General features: G+C 34.8%; 1 protein-coding gene across 1 annotated transcript; it reads left to right on the forward strand.

Moving 5' to 3' along the window:
• Positions 1-1,360: 1,360 nt before the first annotated feature.
• Positions 1,361-9,446, forward strand: sco1 (synthesis of cytochrome C oxidase 1). Its single transcript, XM_065263303.2, has 7 exons — positions 1,361-1,610; positions 1,787-1,903; positions 2,551-2,641; positions 2,764-2,961; positions 5,752-5,844; positions 5,943-6,058; positions 6,759-9,446. Exons 1-7 carry the CDS (start codon positions 1,386-1,388, stop codon positions 6,891-6,893), a joined length of 975 nt encoding a protein of 324 aa, XP_065119375.1. The 5' UTR covers positions 1,361-1,385; the 3' UTR covers positions 6,894-9,446.
• The last annotated feature ends 6,412 nt before the right edge of the window (positions 9,447-15,858 follow it).

The following is a 15,858-nucleotide window of genomic DNA, read 5'->3' on the forward strand; positions in this document are numbered from 1 at the left end:
CATTCATAGTCAACTATTTATACACACATCAATTCTCCATTATTATTTTACACATTTTAGAATAACAATGAAATAACATCCATTTAATGTAACAACAATAATAATCTAAACATTTAATAACATTAATGTAGTTATTATTATTAAAATAGCGCTCTACACGTGCATCCATAAACAATGCTGAATTTCCCTCTATCAGATCCTTCTTATTTTTTTTGCAAATCAAGGTAACTGCGTCATAGGTAGTACGCAACTACATATTGCAAATATTTTACCCCAAGAAAGGTGAATTGTGAATTATCTCTAAAATATGTTATATGTTCTTTCACACACAGAAGCAAAATGTTTGAATATGTGGTGAACTTTTACATCTTGCATGGTAAATATTATATCCATAAACAAAAATTTGCAAAAGGCAATGTAATAAATGTAATTTATTCTTACTCAAGATGGAATCACTAAAGAAGTAATTAAAATTACTTAAAAACAAAAAGAATGACATTTTGTTAACCTTTATGTAGAATTTTTTTATAGTGTAAAGTACCGGTATACTTTATGAAACTCGAATGTCTATAGGAAATTTTTTTTTAGATGTATACTCTTTTTTATTATTATTTTATTTAATTATTTACTTATTTTGGTATATTTATGTTTATTTAACTTATTTTCATTATAATCCCCCCCTCTCTTTTGATCTGTTATTCTGTCTAAAGATCTTTGAGTTATATCTTCTTGAAACATTCTTGCTATATGACTTGAATCATTTGTTTCAATAAAGGGAAAAAAAAACATATTGCAAATAAAGTATTTGTAATAGTTAGTAAATACATATTATTAATAAATTAGCACTTTCTTAGTGAGCAAAACGACCTAAGAAAATAAGTCTAACTTTAGTTTTTAGACAAAAAATATACAAATTAAGTACATTTGTGCTTAAAACAAGAAAAATGGTGTTTAAGAAAAAAAGTCAATTTATTTCAAGAATTTTTTTCTTACCCAATTGGCAGATTTATTTGCTTGTTTTAAGCACAGATTTACTTACATTTTACACTTTTGGTTTTATATTAGACTTTTCTTAGGTCATTTTGCTCATCAAGACATTTGTTTTTGTACTGAACACAAGACAAAAATACTAAGTAAGAAAGTTATTTTTTGCAGTACTCGTTACTTTAGGTTTAAAGTTAAAGCGCTAGATGTCGCTAACGCTCTTTTCTCGCAAGTGCAACTATACGTAGAAGAAGTTATGCGTTACGTCACTTCTGTCTTTCGTTCATACCCGTAAGCAGATCCCAGGTCAGTTTGTGTATGGTTGTTACGTCCCATCCTCCGCTCAGTACGCTGCGTTAAATCGTCACAGCTGATTCAAGGTCAGTAAACTGTATGCTACTATGTATAATGTACACATTCACATTGCGATAACCCGACACTTACTTCCGTCTCGAGGAAACGTGATGTTATATGTCAGGACGATGGGTTTGACAGCGGGTTTAAGTGTGCAGAGTTTACGTTGTCAGATGTTTAGATCACTGTGTGTCAGTAAATGTTATAACTCGCATTCCTTTAACACAAAAGCAGTTTACACATGCGCAGTGCGGTCACGCAACAACACACCGGTAGGTCACTGTTTTATATGAATTATTTGTCGTTGTTTAAGTTGTAACAATGGCACATTTTATTAATTCATTAGAAGAAATATCAGTTGCATAGTCATTCAATCATTTTATAAAATCTTCAATGCATAGTTCATCTTATTTTGTCTGACAGTTTCATATGTGGTACTCTTCTTCAGTTTAGGACGTGCTGGACAGCACCATGTGTGTCCCATATGATGAACATAAGGGCACTGTCCACTTTACCTCCACCACCCTCATCTGGACAGAACAAATCCAGCAACAGGAAATCTGGCGTAAGATCCATTTATATGGCTCCAAAACTGTATCTTTTTTTTTGTATCTAAAATTTCGCAATGATGTGGCCTAGCCCTAACTTATTGCTACTGTAGTTTTTCAGACTAGTTCTAAAAGGGATTGTTCACTCCCTCTCATGTTGTTACAAACCTGTATAAATGTCTTTGTTCTGATGAACACGAAGGAAGAATGTTTGTAACCAAACTGTTCATGAGCCCTATTCACTTTCATGGATTCTTTATCCTATAATGGAAGTGAAATGGGATCACAAACGGTTTGGTTATGGACATATCTTCAAGAAATGTATACAGGTTTCTAACAACATGAGAGTGAGTAAATGACAGAATTTCATTTTTGGGTAAACTATCCCTTTAAGGCGTAGTCTTAACTTACGCAACTAGCCTCTGATCTTCAGTCATAAAATGGACAGAACGATAAACTTTCAAAGGCAAGATAAAAAGAACAGGGATCTCAGATATTCATTACTTGCTGCTTAAGGTTGCAGGTTTAAACATGCTAGGGTTTGAATTCTTATCCTGATATATTTCTACTTCATATAAAGGGTGCAATTATTTGTGAATTCCTGATAGACACAGATGAATAAATGACTTTGGGTCATACTTGTGATGTTTTAACATTTCCTCAGCCCGTTACTTGGAAATCTCTCGCTATTACATTTGCATTGGGAGGAGGTCTACTTCTTGGCATGAAATATTTCAAGAGAGAAAAAGAGGAAAGTAAGAAGAATTTACTTATAATAAAACAACATCCTTATTTTGCTCAAAATCAAAACTTGTTAACATCATAGTGGTGAATGTGTGGGTAAATGTTGTTCATAATTTCTTTCTTGGTGTTTTAGTGATTGAGAGAGAAAGAATCAAATCAGTGGGAAAACCAGCACTTGGTGGTCCATTCAATCTGGTAGACCACAACAATAAACCCACAAAGAGTGAAGATTTCCTCGGACAGTGGGTGCTGATCTATTTCGGTTTTACACACTGTCCAGATATTTGTCCTGATGAGCTGGAGAAAATGATTGAAGTCGTAGATGAGATAGGTAACGTATCATCTAACTCTTTCCCCGTCATTGACGAGATATCTCGTCAATTAAGAGAAAACGCTTCCCCGCCAATGACGAGATTTTCCGTCTTTCCGCAATACCTCTATTATCCACCAGGTGGCGCCCTTCCGCAACTTTTTAAAACCGGAAGTATTGCCCTATGGCAAGCTGCTGCATGTCCGTGTCTGTTTTAAAGATCGCTCTGAATGGGATCTCTATGAAAAGTCCGTCACAAAAATGGAATTATTTTTGCTTTTTGCTCAAAATATGGTGTTTTTGCAAAAACCTACCCATATTCAAAAGCTGATTGCAAAAGAACCACGGATGAAACGTTTTTTTTTGTTTGAAAGCAGAGGGTCTGTTCTTTCATTTGGTATATTGTATGTTTATTTATTTAAAGAAGAACATTTTCTGGAAGGCATTAAACTTTGGTGAAAATCATGAAAAACGCTGGCGCTGGCTGGCAACTTTTTTTTAAAACGCTGGCGGTGAAAGAGTTAAAGTAAAGAGCTGTTCACATTACAACGATAACTATAGACGGTTTTAGCGGATACACGTCCGGACGGAACTTTACTTCAGGTCTCTGTTTGTTTAATGGGCTGGCTAATGGCTAAACTGAACTCTGGAACAAATACCTCGTCAAAAATAACAAAAGTTTTGGTTTCTTAAAGGTACGGTAACACATTTGATCCTGAAACATTTTTAGTTATGCTGGTTAAAAGTCTCCTCACATCCTGATAGCAATCACTGTGTTAAGTTGTTTAAATGTATTTGTAGAAATTTATGTCATCTGTGAAAGGCGTAGGACCAAAAAATGTTCAATCAATTATAGATTTCGGTCCTAATGGATATTGCGTAATTTGAATGCCCACCGCGCAGCAAGTCCACGCAGACACCATACGTCATCGGCGCGTTCACATGCGCTTACCTCCTGTATGTAAACAGAGAGAATGGCAAACTTTTCTGCTGAATTGACAACCTAAACATGAGCCACAAAACGAAAGACATCTTTTATAACAACAACAGCAAAAACTGCCTGGATCAGCAAAGAGCTAAAACCCAAATTAACTTTACTGCATTACCATGAGATGCGAACAGCTGCAGGAGGCAAAGGCTCTGAAAGGGTCGTTGCACTGTTTATTTTGGTAAGGTAGGTACGTGATATCTTTGTATTGAGATGGATTCAGATATTCTACTTTGATGAAACATTGTGTTGCTTATGAAATTTGTGTTTGTTTACAGATTAGCGTAACAATATAGTTATTACGTCGACACAACCGAAAGTGTGCTTTAACTAATTCTGATGTAAACCAGTTGTTTATGTTGGTTATTTTGGTAATGTTATTCACTTTGTACTGCAAAGTTTTCTCACTGGTGAATGAGACATGAGATGTGACCGTCTGATCTGTGCGTGTTCATGTGTTTTGAAAGAGGCGTGACATTGGATGGCGATTTGACTGGAGGGTGGGATCGTGATTTCATTGCTAGGCGGCTACCGTAAGCATTTTTCAAAATGTGAAACCCTACCTTTAAAGATGAGAAGCGATGGCGATCATGGATAACTGCTATGTGGAGGGAGGTTTGGCGGCAGATCTGTAGTTAAGATTATATACATTATATAGTACACATTTTACACAGTCACGTTTGCTCTGTCTAGTTTTTGATACGCTTTAGCTATGATTTGAACAAAGGTAATCTAGTTATTGATTCTGTGCAGAGTTTACCGGAAGTTACATTTGTTCCACAAAAGCCGTGTTTATGTTGTTACTGCTGAAACATCTATAACGACGTTAACTATAACGATAACAACAATAGAGTCCACACCACCGGATGATAATGATAACTTTATATATATTAAAAATCTAGAGAAATCGCAAGCTAAACTTCAAACAACAGCAAAGTGGGCTAGACGAGTAGGACTTGAGGTCAACATTAAAAAGACGGAAGCATTTAGCAACCAAGAGCTTGCCGGGCCAGAGATGCCGATCAACGCAGTACTCACGCAAATCATTTACCTTCAATGGCATTAACTAATGTTGCTTATTTCCTTGAATAAAATGTTTGTAATTGTTCACATTTCATTAAATGAATAAATATGCTGTTCTTGTTGCATTTACAGCGGCTATAACCAGCAAATGTTCTCAACACACTGTGTTTTGCGTATCTCTAAACAGTGAATATAGTTTGTGTAATCTAGTTAGTGTAGAATAAAAACAATATGAAGTCAATTTCACTGCCACTACAACAGCGCTGGACACCTGAGGTGATTTTATGTAATGGACCTCAGCTTCTCCACAGTCCGTGTCATTTCAAATTAGCGTTTACTTTGGAGTCAAGTAAATTTGATTGGCTGTCATTGGTTTATCGTTCATCAGTTAGAACCCCCCTCAGAAAAGTTATTCCAACGATATCATTCATTTTATCTTTATCATTATAGTTGATGTGTGAACTTCTCTTTAATATAAGACTATTTTTTTAAACAATATTTTTATAGTTATCATTATAATGTTAATGTCCCTTAAGGATGCACCAATAAATCGGCCTTTGATCAGTATCGGCAAATAAAAGCATTTATTCCCACTATCTGACATCGGCCGATTGTTTTAAAATGGATAATAATTTGAAACAAGGAGTAAAAAGCACACTATCCCTAATTTATAGTTAATTATTTAAAGTCCCAGATCTTATTTTATAGAAGGGTGATATGATAACCCTTTCAGCATTCTATAAACTGTATTAAATGTGTACATGAAATGATTATTGTTTTGTTACTCTTTCCTGTTACAGACAGAATTAAGACCCTTCCGAATTTAACACCAATCCTCATCACAATTGATCCTGATAGAGACACACCAGAGGCAATGTCAGCATATGTCAAAGGTGAGCAAGTAAAATCATAATGTATAATTTTTTTCTTTAAACACACCACGTGATTTCTTCATAGAGATGTTTTCTAATCTTTCATATCTCAAATGCAGAATTTTCTCCCAAGCTGATTGGATTAACAGGCACGACTTCTCAAATCGATCAAGTGTCCAGAGCCTACAGAGTGTACTACAGCCAGGGCCCTAAAGATGAAGACAACGACTACATAGTGAGCATTTAGGGGGGGTTTCACAGACAGGGTATAGATTAGTCCAGGACAAACATACCTTGTATAAAACATTACTGGTGTGCATTTTGAGGCAAAACAAAGGGCACTGGTGTATTTCAAAATATGTCAGTGCAAGTTGTTTTCAGTTTGGAAAGCTCTTACATTCATTTTAGTCTAGGACTAGGCAAGGCAAGTTTATTTGTATAGCACATTTCATACACAGAGGTCATTCAAAGTGCTTTACATAGAAATGAGAAAACAATATATAAAAGAGAAAAAAGAAAATGTAAAAATAAGAGATGCATGATAAAATCACAATAAAAACAAAGATACATGAGGATTTAAAATAACAATTAAAGAAAATAAATGTGATTTTAATACAGACAGTTTAAAATGTTAAAAAGAATACAACAGGAGTAAAAGTGACTTGAGTTAAAAGTGCAGTAATTGAGAAGCAACACAGTGCTCATTCAGTAAATGCAGAGTTAAACAGATGTGTTTTTAATCTAATAAAGTGTTTACTGTTGAAGCACATCTAGAGACTAGTCTAATCCCTGTCTGGGAAACCACCCCCTTGCCATGCAGTTTGATTTATATAAAAGAAACATTAGATACACACTAGATAGAACCCATTCAGAGTTAATATGTTAATATAATGCAGAAATGACATGTCGTAATTTAGTTTTCTTTACAAATCCAGGTCGACCACACCATCATAATGTACCTGGTGGGACCTGATGGCCAATTTCTGGATTATTTTGGACAGAACAAGAAATCTTCTGAGATCTCCGGCTCCATTGCATCTCACATGAGGAAGTTCAAACACGGAAAGTGATGTGGCGCTGTTAGGTGTAAAGGGGTTAAAGGGAACTGCTTCACCACCTATTCCAAATCTCCATACACAATGTCTTTTCTGTTTGTTTTAAGTGCAGCTCTGATTTAACAAGTCAAAGATTTCATTACCTAATGATCAAATATTCATTTATATTTATTCATATTTGTTGTGTCATAAAAATGTATCCATTGCATTATTATGTACTTTGCTGATTTATGAATTGATTGGTCAGTTGACAATCACTAAACGTTCTCCTTTTATAACGTGTGAATCTGATCCTACTTGAGATTTTTATTTACTGTAAGTGATCCTCTTCTTCAGTTTAGGATCTGTTGCACAGCACCATGTGTGTCCTCCACCTCCTTACCAGGGGCGTTACTAGACATAAAGCCCTAGTGGGGCACAGGCCCCCCATTTTTTTTTTCAGATTTTTTTAAAGCCTGCTGTGTGCAACACTTCTATACAATTTCCTTTGCTTACCTACTGTTCATACAATGCAACAAGTACTGGGAAAGATAAACATTTATTTAAAAATATTTAAGTATAATCTTCATATACTTAACACTTTTAACATGTTTGGTGGCATAAATAATGAGAAAATAGAGAAAATATGTCCTTGCATTTTACATTATATAATGATAACAATGATTAATAACTACTTTTTCGCAATAATATTTTTTACAATAACACTATTTCAAGAAACCAGTCTTTTTATAGTCATAGTTACTGCTAACTGTTTATGTACTGTCCTAGAGTAAAATATTAGTAAACTAAATATTAATTTCATATCTGAAAATACAGAACAGTATAACACATACATCTGTTGATTTTCTCAGCAACAATGCAATTTTATAGACTTGACAAGAGGTTTCCCTGAGATTTTTGCGTCGCTTTTACAAAACTGATCGGGGCAGTGCTCGAATTGAATCAAGTCTTATGGGGGGTCCCCACCATGACATGGCAGCAAACCTAAAATGGCAAAACATTACTACCTTTAAACACAAATGTATGATTTGTGTAATACTTTCCAAAATATTTTTGTATAAAGGCTGGAAACTAATACAATACAACACGAGTAGAGCATTCTACTTCCTATATCTCACTAGGAAAAGGTGGATACTGGAGGATCACAGTGACATCACACTGTTCTCATACTGTGATAATCATATTTGAGCTTATTGTGAATTCACAATGTTGAGTTCATGGTATGAGTGTGCCATGACTTCACATAATGACCATGATTAGCACACTTTGAGTGTACCATAACCTCACATCATGACCGTAGTATGAGTCACAATCTGTGACTCATATCATGGTCACAATGTAAAGTCACGGTACACTCACAGTATGGCAAGCCGTTTTAACTTTTATTCGTTGAGTTCTTGATATCAACAATTCAATTTTCACTAGTTAAAATTTTTATTCTTGATATCAGATAGATATTACATTTCTACTAGTATCAATGGCAATTCTTGATATCAACAATTACCTTCCCACTAGTAACAATGTTAATTCTTGATATCAGCAATTTAATTCTTGATATCAACAATTCAATTCTTGATATCAACAATTAAGTTATTGATATCTGTAATTGTATTTTCACTAGTGAAATGTCACCATAGGCTGCCATTCAAATTAAATTTTTGATATCAAGAATTACATTTTCACTAGTAACAATGTTAATTGTTTATATCAACAATTCAATTCTTGATATCAACAATTCAATTCTTGATATCAACAATTCAATTCTTGATATCAACAATCGAGTTCTTGATATCAAGAATTCAACTGTTACTAGTTAAAATGTTAATTCTTGATATCAATAATTTGATTGTCACTCAATTGTTGATATCAATAATTGAATTGTTGATATCAAGAATTAACATTGTAACTAGTGGAAATGTAATTGTTGATATCAAGAATTGCCATTGTTACTAGTAGAAATGTAATTTCTGATGTCAAGAATTAAAATTTTAACTAGTGAAAATTGAATTGTTGATAACAAGAACACAACGAATAAAAGTTAAAATGGCTTGCCATACTCACTGTGTGTTCATACTATGGTCATAATTTTAGGGGAAATAGAGAGAGTGTCACCCTTCTTACCTATAATTTCTAAGAAATATTATTGGAATAATCATAGGATCAGATTTAGGACACTTTCTACAAAGCATTTTATAGACATGGTGTGTAATGTATATGCCATATAAAATGTCAACAACAATGTTATGGCATCAAGAAGCCTAAATAAAGGTTTTAGAAAGCTCACACAGATTGGAGGTCCCACAGCTGGGAGGAAGTGATTGATTGTTGGGGTGTTGCAGTGATAGTTGCTATGTGCATGTGTGTGTATGTGCATTTGTGTGTGTTCATGACTTGCTGTGGATGGCTTCACTACTCAGTGGAGGGGTTTAATGCAGAGACAATCATGTCTCTTTCACTTTTTTATTGTCTGTATTTTATTTGCAATTTAATGCTGAGGTCTCTGCGACATGTTTCTGATTAGCAAACACTAGAATATTATGGCGCTTTTCCATTGCATAGTACCACACGGTTTGGGTCGGGTCAGCTCACCTCACTTTGGCGATAAATTACAAGTGTAACGGTTATGAGAGACTCCTGCTGCTCCAGTAGAAACTGTATCCTTGCGCCTGGGAGGGGATTCTTGTACTGTTTATCAACTTTGTAGTTGTAATTTTAAAAGTCGGCCTATTTTAGCAAAGAAATATAAAATATTATATTATATTATGTGAAAAAAAATCACAATTAAAAACATTTGAAGCAGGACTACTTTATCAAGCATAATGTGTCGTAGCAGTGAGCAGGTCTCCTTATATAAAACACCTGACTCCATTAATCAGGCTCCTTCCAGAATGTTTAAAACATTTCTTTGATTAACACACTAACAAACTGATGAACTTTCTGACATTTCTTATTTTCACTCATGCTCAGCTGTGCAAATTAAAATTAATAATTGGCAGGTAAACATTATAAGTACACTGTAAAAACTATTACTATTATCTACTCAATATTTTTGGTGAAGCATTTTTACACTTAAAAAAATTGAGTAAATTTGAAAGCTATGAAATTGATTAGATTTCAGTAATTACATTAATTTCCTATCACAAATTAAACTGAGTAGATGGAATAAAAAATATAAAAGCAAATCAATAAAAAATCCCAGTGAAGTCGACTAAAAAATTTAGTTGATATCATTAAAAATGTAACTTAGATGTAGCTGAAAATTTTGTGAATATTATTAAAATAAAATAAATTATTTTTATTTACTTAATGTTATAAATTTATTTCATACTGAACCATCAATTATCAATGATAAACAAAGCAATTTGTATACGTTATTTTATTGAAAATGGCAAACATTGTACATGTTACAAAAACAATCAGCTGAATAAACTCAGAGGTCTCTCAAATTCACAGCATGCAGAATCACCTCTTGAACCCAGACAGGTGGACCACCAGCACTTGTACCTGCAACAAAGATAACTTTATTTTAACGGCTGTCCGCTGTGACTCTGGACGCTGCCACAGAGCGCCACTTAGTTTAACATTAAAATAACACATTTGTCTCAAATCTGTAACGATTTACAAAGGCTACGAATGCATATTTTATATCTGGAACTAAACTTTGTCTGATTAAATTCGCGCTATTTAAGACGAACGTCCGGTGTGGTGTCATGAAACTGTGAGTTGTCTACACGAGACGCAGCGCATCGCATCTCCACTGGTGTGCGAGACCCTTAACACAAAAAAAGGAAAATAAAGCATAGGCATATATGGAGTCAAGAGATAATTAATATAAATGTAAATAAGCGTGTGAGCTCTGTAAAGCTCTGTTGTGTTGTTCCGCTTCCATATGAAAGGTCTAATAAGTCCGGGTGAAGCGAAACTGAGGACCGGATTTCGGATCGCCTGACTATCAGCCACTACAGATTTACACGTGTTTGTCTACACAACCACATTATGCAGTAATAAAACGATCAGAAATGATTATTTTACACACATTTCAAGTAGCACAGCTGTATTAATACTTTGGTGACCTGAATAAATACCTAAAATAAAAATATTAATGATTAATCTAGCAGTATGTGCACAGAAAGCTGTTATTGTACCCAGTTTACGGTATGACTCCGAAAGTATTCAGATAAATACACCTAAGTTGTTTACGCAAGGACACATCAAATATTTCATTAAAAACAAGTGTGAATATTAATAAACTCAACACTTACCAGGAGTTTTGAGGAGTTTTGAGGTTGTTTGTCTTCCTGCAAGAGGCGCTGTTTCTTCTGCTGCTGATTAAAAAACCGTTGGCTTTGTGATTTTTAAATTTACATCTGATTTAATTTGCCTACATTTACTCAAATAATACAATCTAATAATGTTTCACGAAAAATATTGAATAATCATAGTTAAACTTATGCATGAAATTTACAATTTTTTTTGTTGATGTTAAATACCTACACTCTCAGAAAAGAAAGTACATAATTGTATCTTTAGGGGTACAATGGCTTGTCACTGGGGCTGTACCCTCAAGGGTACAGATTTTGTACCCTTTGCATGGGGTACAAATTTGTACCCTTGTGATTTGTACTTTAAGAGACCATTTTTGTACCCGTGGTGACAATTTTGTACCTTTATTTAACAGTACAAAAATGTACCCTTTAAAAAGGGTACAAAATTGGCTTTGACAGGGTACAATCGTTGACTATAATGATACACACACACAGAATTAATATTAATTATCAGAATTTATTAAATCCTTTTCATTTTCACATTTTACAACATTTCATTTTAAACACAATGTCTAACTGTGACATATAAACAATCATCAACTGAGTAAGTGTCATTTGCTTGAAAGTCCATTTCTTCATCTGGTTTCAGTAAAGTCCATTCTTTATCAACCTTGACACTGCATGCATGAAAGTGATGGTCATAGGACAAAGGAATCAACATTTTCCCACAAAGGATCCACATGGTGTCTATGTTAAAGATGTACTTGATTTGCCAAAACAATGGAATACGCTCAGAATGCAGTAGATCTATGACAAATACATCTCTGACAGCATACTTCACATTGTTGACTGTTACTTCATACACACGTTGGATAGCTTTCTCTTGTAAATCTACGTTACAGAGGTTGTGATTGACCATCAGGGCTCTCTGCAGCTCCACAGGTAAAGATAAAAATGGAGTGGACACACTTTTTCCCGGGACTTTCTCAAATTCACCCAGCATACTCCCACAAAACTCCCAACACTGTCTGAACTGGTGTCTGTTGCTCAGTGTTGTAGCAATGTTTACAAAATTTCTGCAGTTTTGGGCAACCATTTTAAAATATTGGTGCTTGGCCTCAAATCTCATGCACCATAACAAGCGCAGGGGCCCATACATTTGTATCAGTCTTGGATAATGAATTAAGTAATGACACTTTGGAGTAATAACACATCCAAACACATCTTTCATTTCTGTCAGGAACTCTTGAACAAGTACCTTTAACAAAAACAGATTCTCTCTCCTCAACTTTGGAGCCATAACAATTTCAGTAATCTCTCGACACAACAGAAAAATATGCCAATATTTAGAATCAGGTGGCACACGGTGGGCCATTACAAAAGGCAAAAGCCTGAACAGGCACCATTTTTGAGAAGCAGATCCAGTGATACCAACATGCTGCAGTCTTTCTGACAACTGGACTGGTTTGTTGACTTTGTCATTTTGACCAATGCACAGTTTTTGTAGTTCTTCATTTATTTCCCTTATAGTTATATGTTTGTCCATATGAGCTTTGCCAATAACTAGCTTCAACACAAGTGGAATTACACCCTCCAACAAATCATGCATTATGTCCGGTGGTAAAGCTTTTGTGACATCAAAATATTGCAACTCTTCAAAAGGTGAAGGCCCATACACACCATAAATCACTTTGTCATCAGGAATGTGTTGAATGCGGGCTAGATGACACTGATAAACCTCAGATGTTCTTAAAACAAAGCTGTCTTCCTCAAACATGTCTTTTATATCCCCATAAGAAGCCATGCAATAACGACAAATTCTACCGGAGTTGAATGACATGGTAAATCCACCGATCATGTGAGCTGACAAGTTATCACCAGATAAAGTTGCAAGGGCAGCACGAAGTGTGTGTTCAGTTTCATCAACAGTTACTGTAAAACCATCAGTTGCCAGTTTTTTAAGATCATTTACCAAAGGTTTTAAGATGACATCCAAACCACACTGTTTAACATATGAATAACGCACCAACAACGCTAAATGAATATGTCTCTGCTGCGATCTCTACTTGTTGTCCAAATTGCCTACAGAATAATAGAATGCACATAGCTTGTGCTTGGTTCTTTTTGACCCCAGTGGGTTCACTACTTCGAATTCATCTTCATAGAAATGAAGTCGCAGTGCATTTGGGTGATCTTTAAAAAACTTGTGTTGTTTGAAAATTTCTCCATCACAGTATTCTGTTAAAAATTCACTGTCCCCTACCTTCATATTTATAAGTAGGGTTATAAATTTTGTTAGCTGGAACGTTAAAGGTCTCGGTCGTCCCTCTAAACTAAATAAAGTGATTTCCCATTTGGATAGTTTACAAGCTAAAATTGCATTCTTACAGGAAACACATTTTAAAACTTCGGACTATATTAAATTGCGTAGAAGATGGATCGCACAATCCTTTCACTCATCATTTTCAAGTAGAGCAAGGGGAGTGGCTATTTTAATTCATAAAGACATCTCTTTTCATCTACGTGATGTCTTGACTGACCGCAATGGCAGATATATTGTGGTATCTGGAATATTATTCAATACCCCTGTAGTGTTGGCGAACATTTATGCGCCCAATTTTGATGATGATCATTTTTTTTCTAAATTTTTTTCTGGTTTACCAAATCTACACTCAAGCTTTTTGATTATTGGGGGAGATTTTAATCTTTGTTTAAACCCTCAACTTGATAGAACCACTCCAACAGGAGTTACCATTTCAAAATCGGCAAGAATAATAAATACTTTCCTTGAGGAATATGCTGTTACAGACGTATGGCGGTTTTTAAATCCATCTACACGAGGCTTTTCTTTTTTTTCGCATGTTCATCAATCTTTTTCTCGTATAGATTATTTTTTAATTGACAATAAGCTCCTACCTTTAGTCAACCAGTGCTCATACAATGCAATAGTTATTTCAGATCACTCCCCTCTTACTCTAAGTCTAAAGTTGGAGTGTAAACTTCAACACCATTCATTCTGGAGACTGAATGTTCGCTTCTTAACTGTTGAGGATTTTGTTCAAACTATTTCTGCTCAAATAGATCTTTTCTTTAATATAAACGCTAATTCAGAAGTATCACACAGTACTGTTTGGGAAACATTTAAAGCCTACATTAGAGGCCAAATTATATCTTGCGTATCATTTGAAAAGAAAAAACAGACAAGAATAATGTCAGAGCTGACAGATCGAATATCTCAGTTAGAAACTCAATATGTAAATAACCCCTCACCTAACATACTCAAAGAACGCCTTTTGTTAAAATCAGAGTTTGAGACTATTGCTACTGTATCCACGGAAGAGATGTTGACTAAGTCAAGGCAGGTTCAATATGAATATGGGGAGAAAGCACATAAGCTCTTAGCCCACCAGCTTAGACAATCCTCTGCTTCCCATATTATTTCAGCTATCAAAGTAAGCAATGTCCTAGTGTCAGGTCACTTAGAAATAAATAATGCATTTACCGAATTTTATCAATCATTGTACGCTTCTGACCAAGATCCTGATTATGTGGACTATGATTTTTTCTTTAAAGACCTTTCATTGCCCTGCATCAGTACTGATGCTATGCAATCTTTGGATAGTCCCATTTCTTTAGAAGAAGTTAATAAGGCAATCTTAGCTATGCAAAGTGGTAAGAGCCCTGGGCCTGATGGTTTCCCAGTCGATTTTTTAAAGAAGTTCTCCGGACAATTAGCCCCCTTTTTGTTAAACATGTACAATGAATCACTGGATGTGGCCTGTCTTCCTCAATCTCTACGGGAAGCATCGATTTCATTAATTCTGAAAAAGGACAAAGACCCTTATATGTGTAGTTCATATCGCCCAATTTCTTTATTAAATGCCGATGTTAAGGTTTTAGCTAAAATTCTCGCTTCAAGACTGGAATCAATTCTTCCAAATATAATTTCCATTGATCAAACGGGTTTTCTTAAAAACAGATTCTCTTTTTTTAATGTCAGGCGTTTATTTAATATAATCTACCATCCCTTGTCTTCATTAACACCTGAAGCTCTGATCCTTCTTGATGCTGAAAAAGCATTCGACAGGGTGGAGTGGAATTATTTATTTCATACCCTTTATAAATTTGGTTTTGGTAAAAGTTTTATTTCTTGGATCAAATTACTATATAAGTCTCCATTGGCCTCGGTACGTACCAATAATACTTCATCAGCATATTTTTAAAATTAATAGAGGTACAAGGCAAGGGTGTCCTCTTTCACCTCTTTTATTTGCCATTGCAATTGAGCCCTTGGCCATTGCCCTGCGTCAAAATGTAAAAATAGCTGGCATAATGAGAGGAGGCCAAGAACATAAAGTCTCTTTATATGCAGATGATCTGCTTTTATACATCTCTGATCCATTAAAATCTCTACCCCAGGTCTTGAATACTTTTGACATGTTTGGTAAGCTTTCAGGTTATAAATTGAACCTACAGAAAAGTGAAATTTTTCCTATTAATAAGGCAGCCCGAGATTTTTGTTTTTCATCATTCCCATTTAAAGTCTCGCAATCATTTACATATCTTGGTGTACGTGTGACCAACACTTTCTCTAAACTTTTTACAGAAAATTTTATTCATTTACTGGAAAGAGTGGAACATGATTTAAAACGTTGGGCTCTATTACCACTGTCAATTGTAAGTCGCATAAACTCTATCAAAATGAATGTACTTCC

The sequence above is a fragment of the Paramisgurnus dabryanus genome, chromosome 3, assembly GCF_030506205.2.
Source record: "Paramisgurnus dabryanus chromosome 3, PD_genome_1.1, whole genome shotgun sequence".
Taxonomy (NCBI): domain Eukaryota; kingdom Metazoa; phylum Chordata; class Actinopteri; order Cypriniformes; family Cobitidae; genus Paramisgurnus; species Paramisgurnus dabryanus.